The sequence below is a fragment of the Acanthochromis polyacanthus genome, chromosome 9 (assembly GCF_021347895.1).
Source record: "Acanthochromis polyacanthus isolate Apoly-LR-REF ecotype Palm Island chromosome 9, KAUST_Apoly_ChrSc, whole genome shotgun sequence".
NCBI lineage: Eukaryota > Metazoa > Chordata > Actinopteri > Pomacentridae > Acanthochromis > Acanthochromis polyacanthus.
The window spans coordinates 38,922,639-38,941,858 of record NC_067121.1 but is presented as its reverse complement, the minus strand read 5'-3'; the positions used below and the strand labels follow the sequence as shown (position 1 = coordinate 38,941,858).

General features: G+C 40.7%; 1 protein-coding gene across 8 annotated transcripts; it reads left to right on the top strand.

Moving 5' to 3' along the window:
• Window positions 1-140: 140 nt before the first annotated feature.
• fubp1 (far upstream element (FUSE) binding protein 1) lies at window positions 141-19,213 on the top strand. 8 transcript variants are annotated; one of them, XR_007944151.1, is made up of 21 exons: window positions 141-284; window positions 1,567-1,690; window positions 3,370-3,405; window positions 3,501-3,537; window positions 3,645-3,691; window positions 3,778-3,849; window positions 3,929-3,986; window positions 5,041-5,203; window positions 5,521-5,619; window positions 5,748-5,861; window positions 5,943-6,045; window positions 7,080-7,319; window positions 8,408-8,568; window positions 9,285-9,436; window positions 9,541-9,617; window positions 10,452-10,577; window positions 10,904-10,978; window positions 11,450-11,512; window positions 14,637-16,398; window positions 18,208-18,254; window positions 18,731-19,213. XR_007944151.1 is itself a non-coding variant. In XM_051952873.1 (20 exons), exons 1-20 carry the CDS (start codon window positions 192-194, stop codon window positions 15,020-15,022), a joined length of 2,013 nt encoding a protein of 670 aa, XP_051808833.1. In that variant the 5' UTR covers window positions 141-191; the 3' UTR covers window positions 15,023-19,213. The 8 variants fall into 8 exon arrangements, 5 of the variants coding, with proteins under 5 accessions (XP_051808833.1, XP_051808832.1, XP_051808831.1 ...); XR_007944149.1 differs by having other exon boundaries at window positions 18,208-19,213; XR_007944150.1 differs by having other exon boundaries at window positions 14,637-18,254.
• Window positions 19,214-19,220: the final 7 nt, after the last annotated feature.

Below are 19,220 nucleotides of genomic sequence, written 5' to 3'. Positions count from 1 at the left end.
ATTTTATTGAACTGTAAGCATGTGTTCATAACAAAAAACGTCTTTGTGAAGATTGTATTCCACAATGTTTTACTTTCCTGCTAAAGTTTCGTTATCGCGAGACTGGTGATGTGATCGCGAGATTTCCCGTCCCAGTCCCGTGAACGCAGCCCTCCATCTTCTAGCGTGAGTAGGAGCGGACAGCAGCGGATATGGCGGACTACAGCAGCGTGGCTCCACCGTCCTCTAACGCCGGCGGCGGCATGAACGACGCTTTTAAAGACGCTCTACAGCGAGCACGACAGGTAGGAAGACCGTGAGAACATTTAATGTGAAAAAATATCCCGGTGTCGGAGAGCAAAGAACGAGTTTGGCCGCTTTCTTATACGAGATCCCGGCAGGCTAGGCTATGCTAAGCTAACGGACGATGACTAACGATACGCCACACGGAAAAACCGAAGACAGATGTGGGTACAGAGGCGATAGTAGTTGCGTGTTTGTAGCAAATATATCAAACATATACGAGAAGCAATAAACCTAAGGTTTAAGTAATGTAATAACGCCAATCGTACCCTGATATGAAGCTTTCCTTTGTTGGTGCAGACTTCCGCACAGGCGGGTAGGCCGCAGGCAGCGTGTCCACAAAAAAAAAAAAAAAACTGCAAATGGGTCAATCTAAAACTAAGGGACTTTTGAAGTCCACGGGATATAACTTGCATGCATTTTTTATTAAAAGTAAAGAGACTAAACTTTTTTATGTTCATTATGATCATGTCTTTACGAATTCGTTAGTTATTTATTATGGAAACAATCACGTACTAATAAAAATGACTGTATATCACTAAAATGCCATCTATGATACATAAAGTCCTGCAGTTATATATTGACCCATCCAGAATGACTTGAAAACGAGCCATAATTACAGAACATTGGTCCAGAAGGACATGAAATTTGTCTTAAATGACTTGGAAAATTATCCCAAAGACACAAAAATGATTCAAAATGACGAGGAACGATCCAAGCTGACATAAAACTTGTTCAAAATGACTCGAAAATTATCTTAAAGACACAAAAATGAGAGAAAAGATCCAAGCTGATTTAAAACTTTTTTTTTAAATGACAAGAAAATAGTCCAAAATGATGAGAAAAGATCTCAGCTGACATAAAACTTGGTGAAAATGACTTAAAAAATTGCCCAGAGTAACTCAAAAGTTATCCTAGACACACAAAATGATCCAAACTGATGAGAAAATTATCCCAAAGAAGCAAAATTGATACAAAATGACAAGAAAGGATCCAAGCCGGCATAAAAATTGTTAAAAATGACAAGAAAATTGTCCGGGTCAGTTTATAACTGATGGACCTTTGAAATCCATGAGATATATCTTGCACACATTTTTATTAAAAGAAAAAAAGTATTTTTTTAATGTTCATTATGATCATGTCTTTACAAATTCCATCATTATTTATTTTGGAAGCAATCACTTTTTAATAAAAAATGACTGAATATCGCAAAAAGTCCTACAGTTATATATTGACCCGAATAAATAATCTCAACTGATGTTTTTTCTGTATTTTGTTGTCCAGATCGCAGCGAAGATCGGCGGTGATGGCGTCGCGGCACCCCCGACTAATGAATTCGGTTACGGAGGCCAGAAAAGGCCCCTGGAGGACGCTGGTGGGTATTTTCCCATGCCTAACCTGAATATCGGTCAGTGGCTCAAATCGATTTCAATGCAAGTCTTGTTGGTTAATGCTTGCCTGCGTGTTTTAGCAGCTACTAAAATGTTTCGCCTCTGTAGACATGTTGTTAACTCTCGACAGTAATAATGTCGTTATATCAGTGTGCAGTTTTAACACTCTGTTCATTACTACTAATCACATAATCAGCTCATAATATTGTAGAATATGCAATATGTTGGTTATGGCATGTGTTTATAGTTGGATGATAATTCACCGTTTGTCTTCACAGCTCTTGGAAATCAGTGAAAATGCATTAATGTTTGGGTGGGACAGAAAACTTTTGGAATTGGGTCATTTGGGGTTTTCAGAATCTTTTTAAAATTGGTTTGATCCTGCCTTTTTTTAACCATCACAAAAACACACATGGTGGACATGTAGGGCAAAGGATTCTTATCCAGAGCTCCCATGTATGGTCCAAAATAAGCAGTTAGCTCGAGAAACCGGCCCTTATAGAAGGGTACCAAACAGAAAACATCAACAAAAAGAATCTGCATTGCAAAGTTGTGTAATTAGATCTCGTTAAGCAGTGCTGAAGATGTGCTCCACACCTTTAGAAAGTATGTTGTGAATATTCTTTGCTCTACTGAATCTGTTCCATTTTTGGTAAGAAAGAAAAGTTGAGATCAGTTTGTTTATTTTTTTGTTTAGTCAGGCCTTATGATGGGACAAAGGGACCAAATTACAGTCTGGCTGAATGTTCGGCTCCTAATGTTTAGAAAACAAGTTGAATATTTAGCAGAATTGTGAGAATGACGAAGCTTCAAAACAGGTTGAACAGGTCGGTTTGCTAAACCAGTAAACCGGAGTGTTAATAAACGTGAAAGCACAGTCAGATATTAGTAACACACTCCTGCTATGAAACCTACTATAACGAAGGTTGTAATCTTGATTTTGTGTCTTGCAGAAATGATGATTTATTGTGATTTGTAGTAGGGCTAGACCCGAATATTCGTTCGCTACGGCGGTATCCGAATATTAATTTTGGTATCCGAATATTCCTGACCCCCACCATCTGACATTACCGGGCGGAAAGAATGTGCGGCGTTACTGTCTTCCCTCCTGCTTCGGCTCATATCGGCTCATCTTGTCTCATCTCGTCCTTGATCACATAAACATATACACGTATGTCTACATGATCACGCCTTTCTCCCCCCAGACGAAAATATTCGGAGCTTGTCTCTTCCCTTCGCCTTACTACGGCTCATCTCGGCTCATCCACCCGAATAGCCAGGTTGCTGCCGACTTTGACGTCGAATATTGCCCCCACCCCCCGGACGTCACGGGGCAGAACGAATATTCGGATATTCGTCTTTAATAGGGCCAGAATATTCGGAGGCCAGAAACCAGTATTCGGGCCAGCCCTAATTTGTAGTTTATCTGTGCTGAGTCAACACCTCTCAAAGCAGTTTGAAAAGCGAGGTTGGAGTTGCTGCAGGTTTTATTGAACTGCATTAACTTTGACTACATATATGTCCTCAGCTGGGAAATAAGAGTGTCCTCCAGCTCTGTACGTGCTGCACTCTTTGATCATTTAAAGTTCAAACAGTGTTGATAAATCAGTTTCACATGTGTGAAACCACCAAAAATCAAGTGAACTTTGCCATAATTTGAGATTCTAATGTTTTTTTATTCTTCGTGTTGTTACAGATCAACCAGAGACGAAGAAAGTGGCTACAAATGATGGTAAGTGACCTGCTGCAGTTAACCGTTTGTGTAGTTTTTGATCAGTTATTCAGATTGTATAGTTTTCCTCTTACGTTGCTGTGATGTTTTTTCAGCGTTTTCAGCGATTGGAGGAATGGGAGGTCCCCCAAGGTAGATACAGTTGGACTTAAACATGCTTTTCCTTACTTACACTTCTCCTTATAACATCATCAAGTTCGAAAGTATACAGAGTAAAGTTTTTTTTTGTTTATTCTCAGGTCGACATCAGAAGAATTCAAGGTTCCAGATGGAATGGTTGGATTCAGTAAGTTTTTGTGTGAACCGTAAACACTGAAAATCTGATTTCTGTGTGGTTGATATTTAGACTTTTTTGTCCTTTTTTGTTCTTAGTTATTGGAAGAGGAGGCGAGCAGATCTCACGTCTTCAGCAGGAGTCGGGGTGTAAAATACAGATTGCCCCAGGTAGGTTTGGATCACCTTTAGGCGTGGTGGCTTTTACTTTCGAGAGTTTTGTGTTTATTGCTCGTTCTCTGTGTTGTAGACAGCGGAGGGATGCCGGATCGGTCAGTCACATTAACAGGACCACCAGAATCCATCCAGTAAGAGCAACCCTTCTCCACTTTAAGCAACATACCGTACTTTCTGGACTATAAGCCGCTACTTTTCTCTCACGCTTTCAACGGTGCGACTTAAGCAAAGATGTGGCTAATGTATGGATTTTTACGGGCTAACGAGCTTCATGCCATCAGTGCGTTTTGCCTCGTCGCATTAGAATGAAATTACTGAACAGGTCACAGTGGACCAATGAAACTGTTGGGATTAAGTCAAACACACCCACATTAAATTCTTCAGATTGGTCATTTTGGGCTTCATGCACACGTCCTCATTATGGAAAACGCATGAAGAAATGCGTATGATGCAGCTTTTATGTTCACCAGCAAATTTCGCTGGATTTTGGTTGATTTTTATGTGAATGTTCTTAAAGAAAATAGAAGTTTAACTGATATATATGTGATCACTTTAGATATTTTTTTCTCCATAAATGTCTTTATTGGGTTATCAAGACAGGTTACATATCCAATCAGTAATGATACAATTCACCCTTTTTCCTTCCTTTTTGAAAACATCAACAACCCTCCCTCCCCCCCTTGAACTAGAGAGCCACATTTACATTTCAAAGTAAAAGCATGTAAGAACAAGTAATGATTATATAAAAAATACAACTCTCTCTCCCTGCTAAAGGAAAAGGAGGGATGAACATTAAACAACAAAAAATGAGATTCAAAATGTACTTTAAATATTTTTAAGCTTTTTTTTGAAGATTTGTACTCATTTTTTGAAAATATTTCCAAGAATTTTCTTGCCAAATTTGGGGATTTATTTTATAAATAAAATTTTTAAGGGAAACTTGATTTTTTTTGTGTGTGAATATTCTTAAAGCCATATTACAGACACGGTTCAGAAAAAAACATTTATTTAATTCAAAATTAAAAAACATCTTTCTATGTAAATATCTCACCTAAATTTAGTGGGTGTGGCTTACATTCAGATATGCTCGGTAGTCCAGAAATATGTTAATCTCATCAGTCCTTGCTTTAGCTGATTCCTTCCAGTATTTTCAGACAGTGTAAAGGGATTTTTTTCCCCCATCAGGACTGCAAAGCAGTTACTAACAGAGATCGTGGAGAAGGGACGTCCAGCCCCGGCGTTCCACCACAATGACGGCCCAGGAATGACTGTCCAGGAGATTATGGTCCCTGCTTCTAAAGCCGGCCTGGTCATTGGAAAGGGAGGAGAAACCATCAAGAGCCTTCAGGTGAGTGACTTCTTGACATGAGAGGAGAAGAAACAAGGACAGTAGAGCTGCAACTAATATTTCATTATCAATTCAAACCAGGTGAGCGATTTAGACGACAGTGATAACATTAGCAGAGATGGAAACGTGAAAGTAAAGTCATTTGGATTCAGTCTTAGAATGGTCTGTGATGAAAACTCATGCACCACGCTGACAAGCTGATGGATAACCCCAACCCGAAACTATCTGAGACCTGAGCACACACACAGATAAGAGACGAGTGCTTTAGTTTCTGAGATTAAGACACACTGATGGTTTGGATTTGTGTGGATGTGCAGGAACGAGCTGGAGTGAAGATGGTCATGATCCAGGACGGACCCCAAAACACAGGCGCAGATAAGCCACTCCGCATCTCAGGAGAACCCTTTAAAGTCCAGGTGGGTTATTTTTGTGTATTTTATTATAATCAGGATATGAACTCAAGCCTGAGCCACCTCAACAGAACGTTCTGCCACCTGCTTAATTATTTGTCTCTGTGGACATTAATGGAGTCTTTTCTCTTCAGCAAGCCAAAGAGATGGTGATGGAGCTGATCAGAGAGCAGGGCTTCAGGGAGCAGAGAGGAGAGTACGGCTCCAGGATCGGAGGAGGTGGAGGAGGAGGAGGAGACAGCTTAGACGTAAGTGTTTGTCTCATGTTTTTTAGAGAATGTTTGTACAGCAGGGTCTGTGGTTTAAATGTCTGTTCTTTCATTGTTCAGGTTCCCGTCCCACGATTTGCAGTCGGAATTGTTATTGGGAGAAACGGAGAAATGATAAAGAAAATCCAGAATGACACGGGCGTCAGGATTCAGTTCAAACCAGGTGAGCGGTCGAGACGACGCTGATGAAATGAGCAGAGTGAGCAGTCTGAGAACGTGTTCGGTCTGTGATGAAAACTCATGCACCACGCTGACAAGCTGATGGATAACCCCAACCCGAAACTATCTGAGACCTGAGCACACATAAATAAGACATTAGTAGTCATTAAGTTGATTGTGCAGAAATTAAGGCCTTAAATGGCATTAAAAATCATTAAATTTGATTCTCAGCAGTGTTAAATATTCTTTATGCAGTTTTGAAGAAAATATTTGACAAATATGACTGCGATTCGTCAGGTGTGTGAATCTGCGTAAACTTACTGAACAATTGTGATAATTGTTCTGGCCAGTTGGGTACAATTGCCAAAAAGTGCATGTTTTTAACTGGGGCTGGACCCGAATATCCGAATATTCGTTCGCTATGACGGTATCCGGATATTAATTTTGGTATCCGAATATTCGGAGGCCAGAAACCGCTATTCGGGCCAGGCCTACTTTTAACCCTCATGTCGTCCTGTGGGTCAAAATTGACCCGTTTAAAAATGTGGAAAAAAAATGTTTTTTCACAATGAAACTTCTGATATCCACATTTTCAACATTTTTAGGATTTTTTGGAAGATTTTCAGTCTTTTTTTTTTCAATCATTCATTATTTTTTTTAAAATAAAACTTTTAAGGGAAACTTTTAAGCAATTATTGGAATTTGCTTTGTAAAGGTTTTGCAAATTTTCATAAATTTGGGGAATTTTTTTTGCCGAATTTTTGGATTTTTTTCAGAAATGGTAAAATGTAGGGACAGTTGCAAAAAAACAAACTCCTGTGATTTGTTGGTTCATGGTTGTGGCGTTAAATTTTTTACAGTATAGCGTTAAAATGGCTTTAAAAAGAATTAAATCTGACTAGTTGATATCTGCAGAAACCCTTAAAGACCTAAATAAATTTGATCATGTTATAGAAAATAGCACATTTGTTCAGTGCGATTGCTACAAAACTAAAGTCACAACGTCTCGGTCGTCTCTGATCCACCTCCTCCCTCCAGATGATGGCAGCACACCAGACAGGATAGCACAGATCATGGGTCCTCCTGATCAGGCTCAGCACGCGGCAGAAATCATCTCCGACCTGCTGAGGAGCGTCCAGGCTGGAGGACCTCCGGGACACGGCGGCGGCAGGGGACGTGGTCGCGGACAAGGCAACTGGAACATGGGACCGCCCGGTGGCCTGCAGGAGTTCACCTTCACAGTCCCGACCATGAAGACCGGCCTGATCATCGGAAAAGGCAAGTAGCTCCACTTCTGGTGTGAGAAAAGAAACGAAGTTCAGGAACTAAAACAGAAGCAGCTGGTTTTGTCGGTTGTAGTACACCCTGGAAAAATGACCACAAAAATGTCCTCGGGGCGGATTTTAATTACTTTGTGGTAGAATAACTAGTCTTAAAGGCAGAGACAGAACCGTCAAAATCTATCTGCATGTTTTTACTCCTCATAGCCACCAGAGCAGGAGTCATGAGCTGATCCGGACCCAGTGGCTGTCCTTTATGGACCCGGGCCTGTATAAAGTAAATGGTAGGGGGATTTTAAATTTGCCGGGTTGCTTCTATTTTACTTCGTGTTTACTGCTTATTATCAGCCGTCCCATGTGACGCTACTCGGCCAATGACGTCTCTGCATTGCAGGAGCTAAACATCACAGCTCTGCGATCAGAAAAGAGTTGAGAGGGACTGACAAAAAAAAAGAAAAAGCGACACGAGAGGAAAACAGTCCTGAACACGTGGACTGTGTTTGGCTGTGTGAGGCAGCTTCTAAACTATGAACATAATCCAAACTAAATGTGGTTCCAGACTCACCAATGAACCGCTAATGTGTCTGAGAACGACCCTGGTACCGTTCAGACCACATTCAGAATACTGTCAGCTCATTCTCCCATTAAGCAGCAGGGATAGAAGAAGAGTGAAAGAAGACAGGTAAAATGAGTAGAAAGTGTTTGTTCACATTTTGTGACATTTAGGAATTGCTAAATATTTATATAAGTAGGCTCAGGTTGTTCAGTCATTATTTTTTCAAGTTCTGTGCTTTATTTTAGGAAGTACAGTTACATCAAGTTATTTATTAATAAATGTCAAAATGTTTTTACTGAATTTATCTGATTTGACGGTCAGTTATTTATTACATGCAGACTCTAATAATACTGCTAAGTTACAACAACATAACATCAATTCAGTTAGACATTATGATGTTCTGGACCTTTGGTTTAATTCAATTTCTCTGACTGGACCTCTTAGAATTTTAGTGAAATACCCCTGGTCTAACGGTTTACCCAGCTTGCCCCTTTGGCCGCCACTCAGACTTAAAAACATCTGTTTTCCAGGTGGTGAGACAATCAAGGGCATCAGCCAGCAGTCTGGAGCCAGAATCGAGCTCCAGAGGAATCCTCCGCCCAACGCTGATCCCAACATAAAGATGTTCACCGTCAGAGGCTCCCCCCAACAGATCGACTACGCCCGGCAGCTGGTGGAGGAGAAGATAGGGGTGAGACCTTGAAGCAGCGCTACACTTCCACTATAACAGATTAAAAAAACACTGGTGAAAGCAGCATATAGATGATATGCTGCAGAGATCTGCCAAAGTAAAAAATAGAACGGTCTTCATTTATTTTTGTCTGCAAGGCTTTTGTAGATGGAAGTGAGTGAAATTTATAATTTTTTAACCCTGTAAAACTCACTGTTGCAAAAATACATCAGCTGATTTTTTTATTTATACATACAATTTAGAAAAAATAGCAAAAAATGAGCAAAAATATATTCTGTAATTTTTTGTTTAATTTTTTTCTATACTTGGGTTTTTATGTTCAGTTTCATTTGTTTTTGTGTGCAAGGCTTTTGTACACAGAAATGAGTGAAATTTAATTTTTTTTAACCTTGTAAAACCCACTTGCAAAAATTCATCAGATAATTTTTTTATTAGAATTTTTAAAAATTTTATATATAAATTTCTTTCAGTTTTAATTTTTTTTTTAGCTCATTTTATTTTCTATATTTGGGTTTCTGTGTATATGCTGTTGCCATCACTGTACATCTGGTGACTCAGACTGCTGTGTAGTCTGTCAGCATTTATTTTCTCAGTCAAAGCTGTTGGTTGCTTGGTAGCTTTACTGCGTTAATGAAGTCTGTAGACTTTAACTTCAATGTCTCAGTCGTGTTCAGTGTCGCCTGACTGCAGAACTGTCGGCTCTTTTTCTTGTCCAGGGACCAGTCACTCCTATGGGTGGTCCACACGGTCCTCCTGGTCCACATGGAGGTCCAGGCCCACACGGTCCTCCGGGACCTCCTGGACCCCCCGGAGCTCCCATGGGTCCATACAACCCTGGACCGTACAACCAGGGACCTCCAGGACCACAGTGAGTCCAGCAGCCATGAACAAAAACTTGCTGCTTATGATTGCAGGAACATTTAGACACAAGTGAAGGATGTGGAGGGTTGATGGATCTTTTTGTTTTCTCAGCGGTCCTCCGGCTCCTTATCAGCCTCAAGGATGGGGCAACGGCTACCCACACTGGCAGCAGGGACAGCCCGATCCAAGTGAGTATCTTGTGTGTTTATTCAGTTAGAAGCAGCAATTTAGAGTTTAGTTTCATACAACACCTCATATAAGCAGCTGTATGATCACAACTTTAATATGCTCTTCGGGACAAACGGAGAAATGATAAAGAAAACCTGGAATGACACAGGGGTCAGGATGAACCAGATGAGAGAGATGGATTCAGTCTGAGAATGTGTTCGGTCTGTGATGAAAACTCATGCACCACGCTGACAAGCTGATGGATAACCCCAACCCTAAACTATCTGAGACCTGGACACTTAAATTAGACTATTGGTGCTTTTCCACCAGCATCTTCTGGGCTCGACTCTGCTGGGTTTGAGAGTTTTTCCATCAGGATGTAGTTCCTGGTACCAGCTACTATTTCAGTACCTACTGGGCCGGAGCAGCTGAGTGGATCCGATAATGTGACGTCTACAGAGTGCAGGCCGCTGATTGGACAGGGAGCGATGACACATGAGAGAAACTCCTCAACCAAAAAGTCTCCTGAGTGTTTCGACTTGCCGCCCTCAGCTTTCTCCGACTCTTATTTTGAATCTGACAAAGAGCCGAGCAGCAGGTGTAGCGTCGCCTCCGTCTCCTCCATTGTTGTGTTGCGTTTGTGTCGGACACAAATGACACTCAGGGACTTCCAGGCTGTTGTGCTACGATGACTCCACCCAAGATGAGGTGGTGCTCAGTGATGGAAAACGACCTAAACGGAGTCGAGTCGATGCTAGTGGAAAAGCTCCTTATGAGCATTAGTTTTATAGAGAACAGGACGTTTGTTGAATGTGAAGTTTGGTCATAACTTTGTTCTTATTCCTTGTGTCCAGATAAAGCAGCCGCTGACGCCAACGCAGCAGCGTGGGCGGCCTACTACGCTCAGTACAGCCAGCAGCCCCAGGCTCCCATGACCCCGACCAGCGGAGCTCCAGGAACAACTCAGACCAACGGCCAAGGTACCAGAGCCGTTGTTCAGCTACCACTGAGCAGAAAGTGTTCAGAATCAGCGAGCCGAGCGTAGAGCAGCGTAGCCTTACTGTAGCGTTCTGAGCTCATGTCTTCCTGGTGTTGCTAACTGAGGTTGGATTGGTTTCACCTGTAAATGACTTTGCTTTTGCAGAGCAACGCTTTTTTTTTTTTCTCCAAGCTTTTTTTTTCTGATATTACCCCAGGGACAGGGTAGTTTTCCTCCACCACCCCTAGGCTGACAGCCCAACCAGGCAGGTGGAGGACAAACTGCTGAGAATGATTCACTAATTACAAGTACCGTTTTTTTTAACAGGTGACCCACAGGCTGCAGGTCAGAGTGGACAGGCAGATTACACCAAGGCCTGGGAGGAATATTACAAGAAAATGGGTATATGAACGTAGCTTCAGTGTACACCTATTAACACCAGCCAGTCTAAACAGCCATGGGCATTCAGTCAGCTTCTTTTTCAGGTCTGGGTATTTGTCAGCATCACTGGCCTGCTGTGGAGCTCGTCAGTGTGTCTCCACTTGGTTTGACATCTGACGCCTGTGCTGTTTAGACTGCAACACTTTGACTATCTGCAGGACTGAGCTGTCGACACAGAACCACCTTAATGATCTTAGAGTAGCTGATTTTTAATTTTTTTTAGACTATCTCAGGGCTTCATCCACACTGATGGCAGAGTTTTTCCACCACGTGCCACGAATGTTTTACTGCTACTGAATGTGTGTAGAGTTAAACGCTGAACATGTTTGATTGGTGGCTCATGGATGTAAGCGTTTTAGGACCAGTGTTGTGATGTGTTCGGTTTCCGTTTGACAGCTGGACGAACTGACACGCTTCCTGTTTTCTCTGCAGGTCAACAGAGTCAGCAGCCTCAGGACTACACCAAGGCCTGGGAGGAGTATTACAAGAAACAAGGTGAGCGTTCTGGGTCGGAAACCAAACGTGATTTCAGTAAAGACTGTTTTTATACTATAGAAACCATGATATGATGGATGATTGCATTAGGAGAGCAGTCTGCATCATGTGAAGCAAATCATTTATGGATTATGTGATTCTGCCGCTAAAAGTAAGTGTTTAAAGCATTCATTTTAGTTCAGGTTCCACATTCAGCCCGGTTTTATCTTAAGTGGGCCGGACTCGTTAAATTAAAGCAAATAACCCATAAAACTCCAAATTTTTCCTGCATTTTTTTTTTTTTTTCAAATGTGCACATTTAATGAACAAAACATTATGAACAACCTGAAGTTTCTTCAGAAAAATAAATTTAATTTCCGCAATAATATGCCTCAGTTTATCATTTGTAGACACATCAGAGTCTATAAAGGAACACATTTAGTCATGATCAAAACAGTCGGACAAGAAAAGACAAAAAAACAGAAAATATTACAAAAATGACAAGAACAAAATGACAAACTACACGAATCAAAACAGAAAGGAGATAAAAATAATTAGGCCAAAAAGCTACAAAACGCCCAAAAAGTGGACAGGTGACAAAACTCAGACATAAAAACAACAAAAACAAGACGAAATATAACAAACATGAGACACAAAATGGGCAAATGACAAAAATGAGACACAAAACTCTACACAGAACAATGAATAAAGTGAAACACAAAATGAACTAGAAGTTTTACCAAACTTGGACCGCCCGGCGAGGTCATCTGTATGTCACGGACATGAGCCAGTGACATCAGACACCACATTTACAAAGCTGACCCCTGTGACCTTGAAAATGAGGTCAAGGTCACCAAATGCGAACTTGACCTGTGTCTTATTATGGTACAGCTGTGTACCAAATATGGTGAGGCTACATCAATATTTTGAGTTATCACGCAGAAACCAAATTGTTACAAACACGCAAGCAAGCAAGACCATGCAGCTGAAAACAATACCTTCCGGAAAACAGAGTTTTTTCCGGGCGGTAAAAATACGTCAAATACAAGCGCTACAAAAACAAGAGACAACAAAACTCAGACACAAAAGCAACAAAAACAAGACAAAATATTACAAAATGAGACACAAAGCAGCAAAAGAGCCATCTAGTATTTTACTTTATGATGAAAACAACGTGTCGTGGTCTAGAAATTATCTTAAATTTTTACTAATTTACAATCTGCAGTTAATGTCTTCTCTGTAATCTTTACACTTTGAGGGCCGGGTTGGACCCTCTGGAGGACCGTTTTTGGCCCGTGGGCCTCATGTTGAACACCCCTGGTTTAAAGTGAGACTGGTAGAAGCCAGCTGTGATGTCTTTAGGGGGTTTAATGAACCAGCGCCTACATGGAGGAGCTGAAGGGTGGTTGTGTCCTCCAGCAGCTCTCTGTCGTAGAGTCGCTGCTTTCTCAGCCACCCGATAGAAAAGCAGAAGGTTTCTGACCCGACACCAGAGACGGTGGTGCCGGGTTCGTTCCCCTTCTTATAAATGCCATCTTCAGAGATTTCAAACTGTTGCTGCCACCTCTGTTTACTTTGATGCTGTTGTTTCAGAACCTAAAGGTTGTAGATTGTTTGCATTGACCGTCATCCTGCTACTGTTCTGCTTGTTCATGTTTGACTTTGTCAGCTTTTAAAGAGTGAAGTCACTCAGCTGCTCTTGTCTCTGTCGGCCCAGAAACTCGAACACGTTGGAGTCGATGGCTGCTCCCTGATCTGTTGTTCAGCTTCGTTTTTTTTTTCTTACCTGCAGCCTAAACTAAAATATCTGGTTTATGGAGCTGTTGAGCTGAAAGAGGTTTCAACATGTTGTGAGCTGCCACAGTTTCTCTGCCTATTAATGAACATGAATTTAACCGTAAAGACTAAAAACTCTGAACAGCGCCCCCTGTGGTCACAAATGGGAATTACAGGATGGATTTACCTTCATTTATATGTAGAATTGTATTTTTTTGAATCAGTTTTTGTCTTTGCGTCATCAAAATGATTCTGGCCCGTTCAAATAGTAGAAACTTCTATAATATAGAAATATAATAGTTGTTGTTTTTGGATCTTTGGATTTGAGTCTCAAGTCTGAACAAATGGTGTCTCACTGAAGCTATTTTTTTATGCATTAACCCTCTTGCTGTCCTCATTTACAGCCACCAAAAATATTGTTTCCTTGTCTGAAAAAATCCAAAAATTCAGCAAAAACAATCCTCAAATTTCTGAAAATTTGCAAAACCTTCACAGCACTCGATTTAGACGGTCGCCAGGTCGCCTCGAGCGCCGGGAATCACGGCAGGTTGATGACATCATACAAAGTGGCTGCCTCCATGAAGAAAACATGATAGCGGTTCAGCTCGATGGAGCGCTCGATTTGGACGGTCGCCAGGTCGCTATTTGCGACGTTCGTCTTCTTGCCAGAGATGAACGCACAATTCAGAGTTTCCCATTGGATGAACGCCTTTATGCTAAATATGTAAAGGTGATAGTCGCAAATGGCAACCTGGCGACCGTCGAAATCGAGCGCTGCTTCAGGAAGAAAGTTCAAATAATTCCTTAAGAGTTTTATTTTTTTAAAAATCCCCCAAATTTTTAAAGAAAATTCTTGTAAATACGTTTAAAAAATGAGTAAAAATCTTCCAAAAACATCTAAAGTGATTACATATATATCAGTAAAACTTCTAATATTTACATAAAAATTAAGTAATTTCTCTGTGCTTTGGTTGATTTTTTATATGCCAGTCACTTTAGATATTTTTTGGATTTTTTTTGGGAGATTTTTACTAATTTTTTTTGGCGTATTTACAAGACTTTTCTTGCCAAACTTGGAGGATTTTTTAAAAATAAAACTCTTGAGGGAATCTTATAAGGAATTACTTGAATTTTCTTCCTGAAGGTTTTGCAAATTTTCATAAATTTGGGGAATTTTTTTGCTAAATTTTTGGATTTTTTTCAGACAAAGAAGCAATATTTTTTGGTGGCTGTAAATGAGGGCGAAAGCTGAAGTTTCCTGACTGAACCGTGGTCCTGCTGCTCAGACCCCTGGATGTCTTCTGGTCTTATTTTTTTTCTGTCCGGTTCTTCGTCTCCTCTCACCGCTTCTCTCCGGTTTTCCCTCCAGGTCAAGCGGCTCCTCAGGCGGCCACGGCGGCGGCGGCGGCAGCCTCTCAGCCAGGAGGCCAGCCGGACTACAGCGCCGCCTGGGCGGAGTACTACCGGCAGCAGGCCGCCTACTACGGCACCGCCAACCCTCAGTCCATGGGAGCGGCACCACAAGCCCCTCAGGTACACCCCCACACCCCCACCACCACCACAGAACACTCAGTCCATTCGTAACCACCTTCCTCCTCAGCCTCCACAGGTCCAGAGACGGCAGCGGCTCAAAGCTAACCACACACTGCTTCCTCCTGCAGGTTTTTTAGCTTTTTATTTTGGGAAGGAGTCCACTGTTTCCGCTGTTAACATGCACCGTATCTTCTATGTATTTCTCCTGCACAGGGCCAGTAATGTGAAGTGGACAAAAAGTAAATGTCGAAACAAAATCCTTTGTTAAATGTTTGGATGCAGACGCCTTGATGAAGATCTTAAATTTCCTTGGTTTGAAAGTGTTTCACATAGATGGCAGATTACCGGCGAACACGTCCTCCCTGATTTCTCTGTTTTTGTTGTTGTTTTTTGTTTTTCCTGTAAATGCTCTGTTTTTAGTGAGGTAATTCTACATATGGTCATTCCAGCCCTGTATTCTACATTCACTGTGGTTAGAAGTCATGTTTATTCTGCTGTAGACATTTTCATGTAAATCATCTCAGTTTTAAAATGCCTGTTGTGTTTTTGCAATAAAACAAACTGAAACCTCCTGTGTCGGTAAGTTGGGGTGGTTTGAAAAGCCAGAGGGGTGGAGATGAACTTCTGTATGTTTTGATTGTTTTATGGGGGTGGGGGGGTGGGGTGGGGGTCGGTTGAACTGCAGGCCGTGTGTGGGTTTTAAATTGTCCAAAAATCAAAGTTGTTGCTGTCCTGTCTCTCTCCAACTGTCTCTAAGGCTGGTAGATAAGTGATCAGTGATCCTGAGCGGTTCAGGCCAACAGACGTCCGTGTTGATAGACGTTTTTTTTACTCCCTATTTTGGGGTTTCTGTGTATCGCATCTCCTGCATTAACTGCGTTGCTGTGGCTCTTTATTTTTATTACTTCTGCCTGGTTTGCTGACATGCTGAGCTAGTATGAACTGTATTTTGCCTTGATTTAGTCACTTCCTCCTCCACAGGCAAGTTTAGAAAAGCGGTAAGCAAAGTATTCCTGTCAACATGTTGCATATTTTTAGTGTTATCTCCACTTTTTTGTGCTGTTCTTTTTCCAGGACAGTCAGGTAAAAAGACTAAAAACTGCCGCTGTATCTCTCAGAAATGCTTTGAACCTTTTGTCTTGCCCAGCTGTGAACTAACTCACATGTATAAATTTGTTGTTTTTTTTTAAAGAATGTTTTTTTAATATAAAAACATTGCAAAAAATCAAACAAAAAAGGTTTTTGCTCTGCCCCTTCTGTTAGTGTTTATCCGGTATAAGAAGGTAGATGTTGTAGGGTCAGCAGCCTTCGTCCTTCCTCCTCTAATGTAAGTACACATGCTTCATAAACTGCTAAAGATGTAGTATTTTTATCATTTTTTTGTCAAATATTGCCATTTCCCCCTTTCTTGGGTAAGTATGAAATGTTGTGAGGAGAGGCGTAGAGCTTTAGACTGACTATTCTTCTGCCACATGTTTCTGAGACTCATCTCCCCTTTTTGTGCTTCACATCCAGTGTGCTGTAGCGTTTTGCGTAGCTAGAATATCGGTCGGATTCTGAGCCGAGGGTTTGAATGTCGGCGCTCTGTCACCCTGCTGGTAGGAACTGTTTTTAAGGATGTTGGTTCTGTTTTTGCGTTCTGATGATCTGACCTGTTAAAGTGCCATTTGTCCAGTCCAGGGGTGTCAAACTCGTCTCAGCCCAGGTTCCACATGAGCCAGAAAAGTAAAATCGCAGCGTAATGACAGTTAAATAACCACAGCTCACACTTTTACCCTTTGCTTTAGTGCAGTGAAAGTCAGAGGAAAAATCAACAAAAGACAAGACATTACAAAAATGAGACACATTTTGGACAAGTTTTAGTCATTTTGCACTCATTTTAGAGAAATGTAGGTAGTTTTGGATGGATTTCAGTTTTGAATGAGTTTAAGTCATTTGGGCCATTTTAGAAAACCATTTATGTCATCTTCGACTCATTTTGAGAATGTCATCAAAGACGCAATGTGACTTCTTTTAGGGCTTTTTTTCTGTCATTTTGGATCTATTTTGGACAAACTTGGGTCATTTTGTGCAGATTTCATCTAATTTCGGACACAAACTTTAGGAGTTTTCGACAAGCTCGGGTCATTTTGGATTATTTTCAGGTCATTTTGGACACATCTTGAGTCTAGTTTTGTGTATTTGCAGCGATGTGTGCAGCTAGAAGCAGAACAGTCACACGTCCCATGCTGTTTTTGCGGCTGTTCATCTACAAAGGCACAAAATATTCGGTTACAGCTCTCTGGAACTGAGCGATGTAGTATCTTACTTGAAAGTCGGACAAAAAATGAGACACGAAGTGACAAAAAAAATCGACCAATGACACAACCGAGACAAAGCAGCGACAAATGAGAAGTCGGACCAAAAAAAAGGGAAAATATTACAAAACTGAGGCAGAAAATGACAAAAGAACTATTTAATATTTTACTTTATCATGAAAACGACTTGTCATGCTCTAGAAATTATTTAAAATTTTTTGTTTTACTAATTTACAATTCAGTTAACCCTCGTGTCGTCCTGTGGGTCAAAATTGACCCGATTTAAAGTTTTGAAAATGTGGGGGGAAAAAAAATGTATTTTGCAGTGAAACTTCTGATGTCCACATTTTCAACATTTGTGGGAAATCTTGGAACATTTTTTTGGAGGAAAAAATGTTAATATTAAGAACTCGCATAAAAAATCAACTAAAATCCAACGAATTTCGCTGGATTTGCTTGATTTTCATGTGAATGTTCCTAAAGAAAATAGTTTTACTGATATATATGGAATCCCTTTAGATGTTTTTAGGATTTTTTTTGGAAGTCTTTTTTAACTCGTTTTTTGAAAATGTTTACAAGAATTTTGTTGCCAAATTTTTTTTCAAAATAAAACTTTTAAGGAATTATTGGAGTTTTTTCTTCCTGAAGGTTTTGCAAATTTTCAGAAATTTGATTACATTTTATTTTTTGCAGAATTTTTACAAACTATTTTTTGGTGCCCCAAAGTGAGGACAATAGGAGGGTTAATGTTGTTTCTGAATATTTTTTACCCTTTGCGAAGACTGGAACGGACCATCTGGCGGGCTGGTTTTGGCCCGCGGTCCTCGTGTTTGACACCCCTGGATTGGATGACGTTTTAAAAACCACAAATGCCTAGAAAAGAAAAGTCCTACTGCATAACTCCAGCGTAGCATGCTTAGGTTTTAATGTCCTACATGAGCATGTGGAATGCTAGTAGTGGAAGAAGCTCAGCATTGATCTCTCTGTTGTTGTTGTTGAAAGGCTGTTGATATTTAAGGTTGGAAAGCAAATCTCTCTATATATATTCTCTATTTTTTGACTGCATTGTTCACTGATGGCAAACAGTGCGATTATATCTGATCTTTGCAGTGTCGTCCCAGACCTTGCACACCTTAGGTTCTGCTGCCGTAACACAGGTAAGCGAAACCTAAGGAAACCAGTGTTTTTGTCCAGTGACATGACCAATATTCACATGCTTACCTGTGTCGTTAACAATGCATTAAGTCGTTAAAGAAATGTCCAGGATAATCAGCCCTTCTCTTTTTAATTTTGTTGTTGCTTTCATGAATGAACTGCATGATATGAGCTGTTAAAAACAAAAAAAAGGTTGTTGCATTAGGAGGAAATGCTTAATATTTGATGATAGCCTTGTGTTATTGTTTAGCGATGCTTTTAGATGACTCTGGTGTAAACAAACTGCATGCCTGTTGCCACTAGTTAGCCATGTGCTCAGGTTTCTCAAACACAAACAGAAACGGTGACATACATGATTTTTTTTTCCCTGAATATTTTTTTTTATGATTTTTGATTCTTCTGTCGTGGTGTGAATCTGCCCTCACGTGCGGTGCTATTCTGCTATTGAAACGCTGCTGCCTTCACTTCTCGCTCACAGTGTTGGAGGATGCTGCAGGCTTTAGGTCGTAGAATCAGGCCGTGTCGTAGTTTGGAATCCTTTATCCCCCACTGCTGAACGTAGACCGTTCAAGAGCTCCGGTGATAAGGTAACAAAACAGCAACGCAAATGAAATTCAAATTCTGTCAAGTGTTGGTCAGATGAATGTGTTTCCAGCTGGGATTGTTGTGTTTTTTCTTAAGTTGGTTTCTCTGCCTTCATGAACAGCTTCTAGTCATAAATGTGCTTTAGAAAGTTGGATGAGGACAGGATCTGACGTGCTTTCCTTGCAGTTAATTTGGGATTAAAACAAAACAAAAAAGGGGGTAGAAGACTAAACGAGGAGCATGCCTTAGAGGTAAACAGGTTTCATGTTGATGCTGTGTGAATTAAATCTATCGGTTTGTTCCTTCGATTCACTTGTTCTGACTTCTGAAATGTCGCCATGTTCATTAATAATAAAGCTGTAACTAATAAACTGGACTCGTGT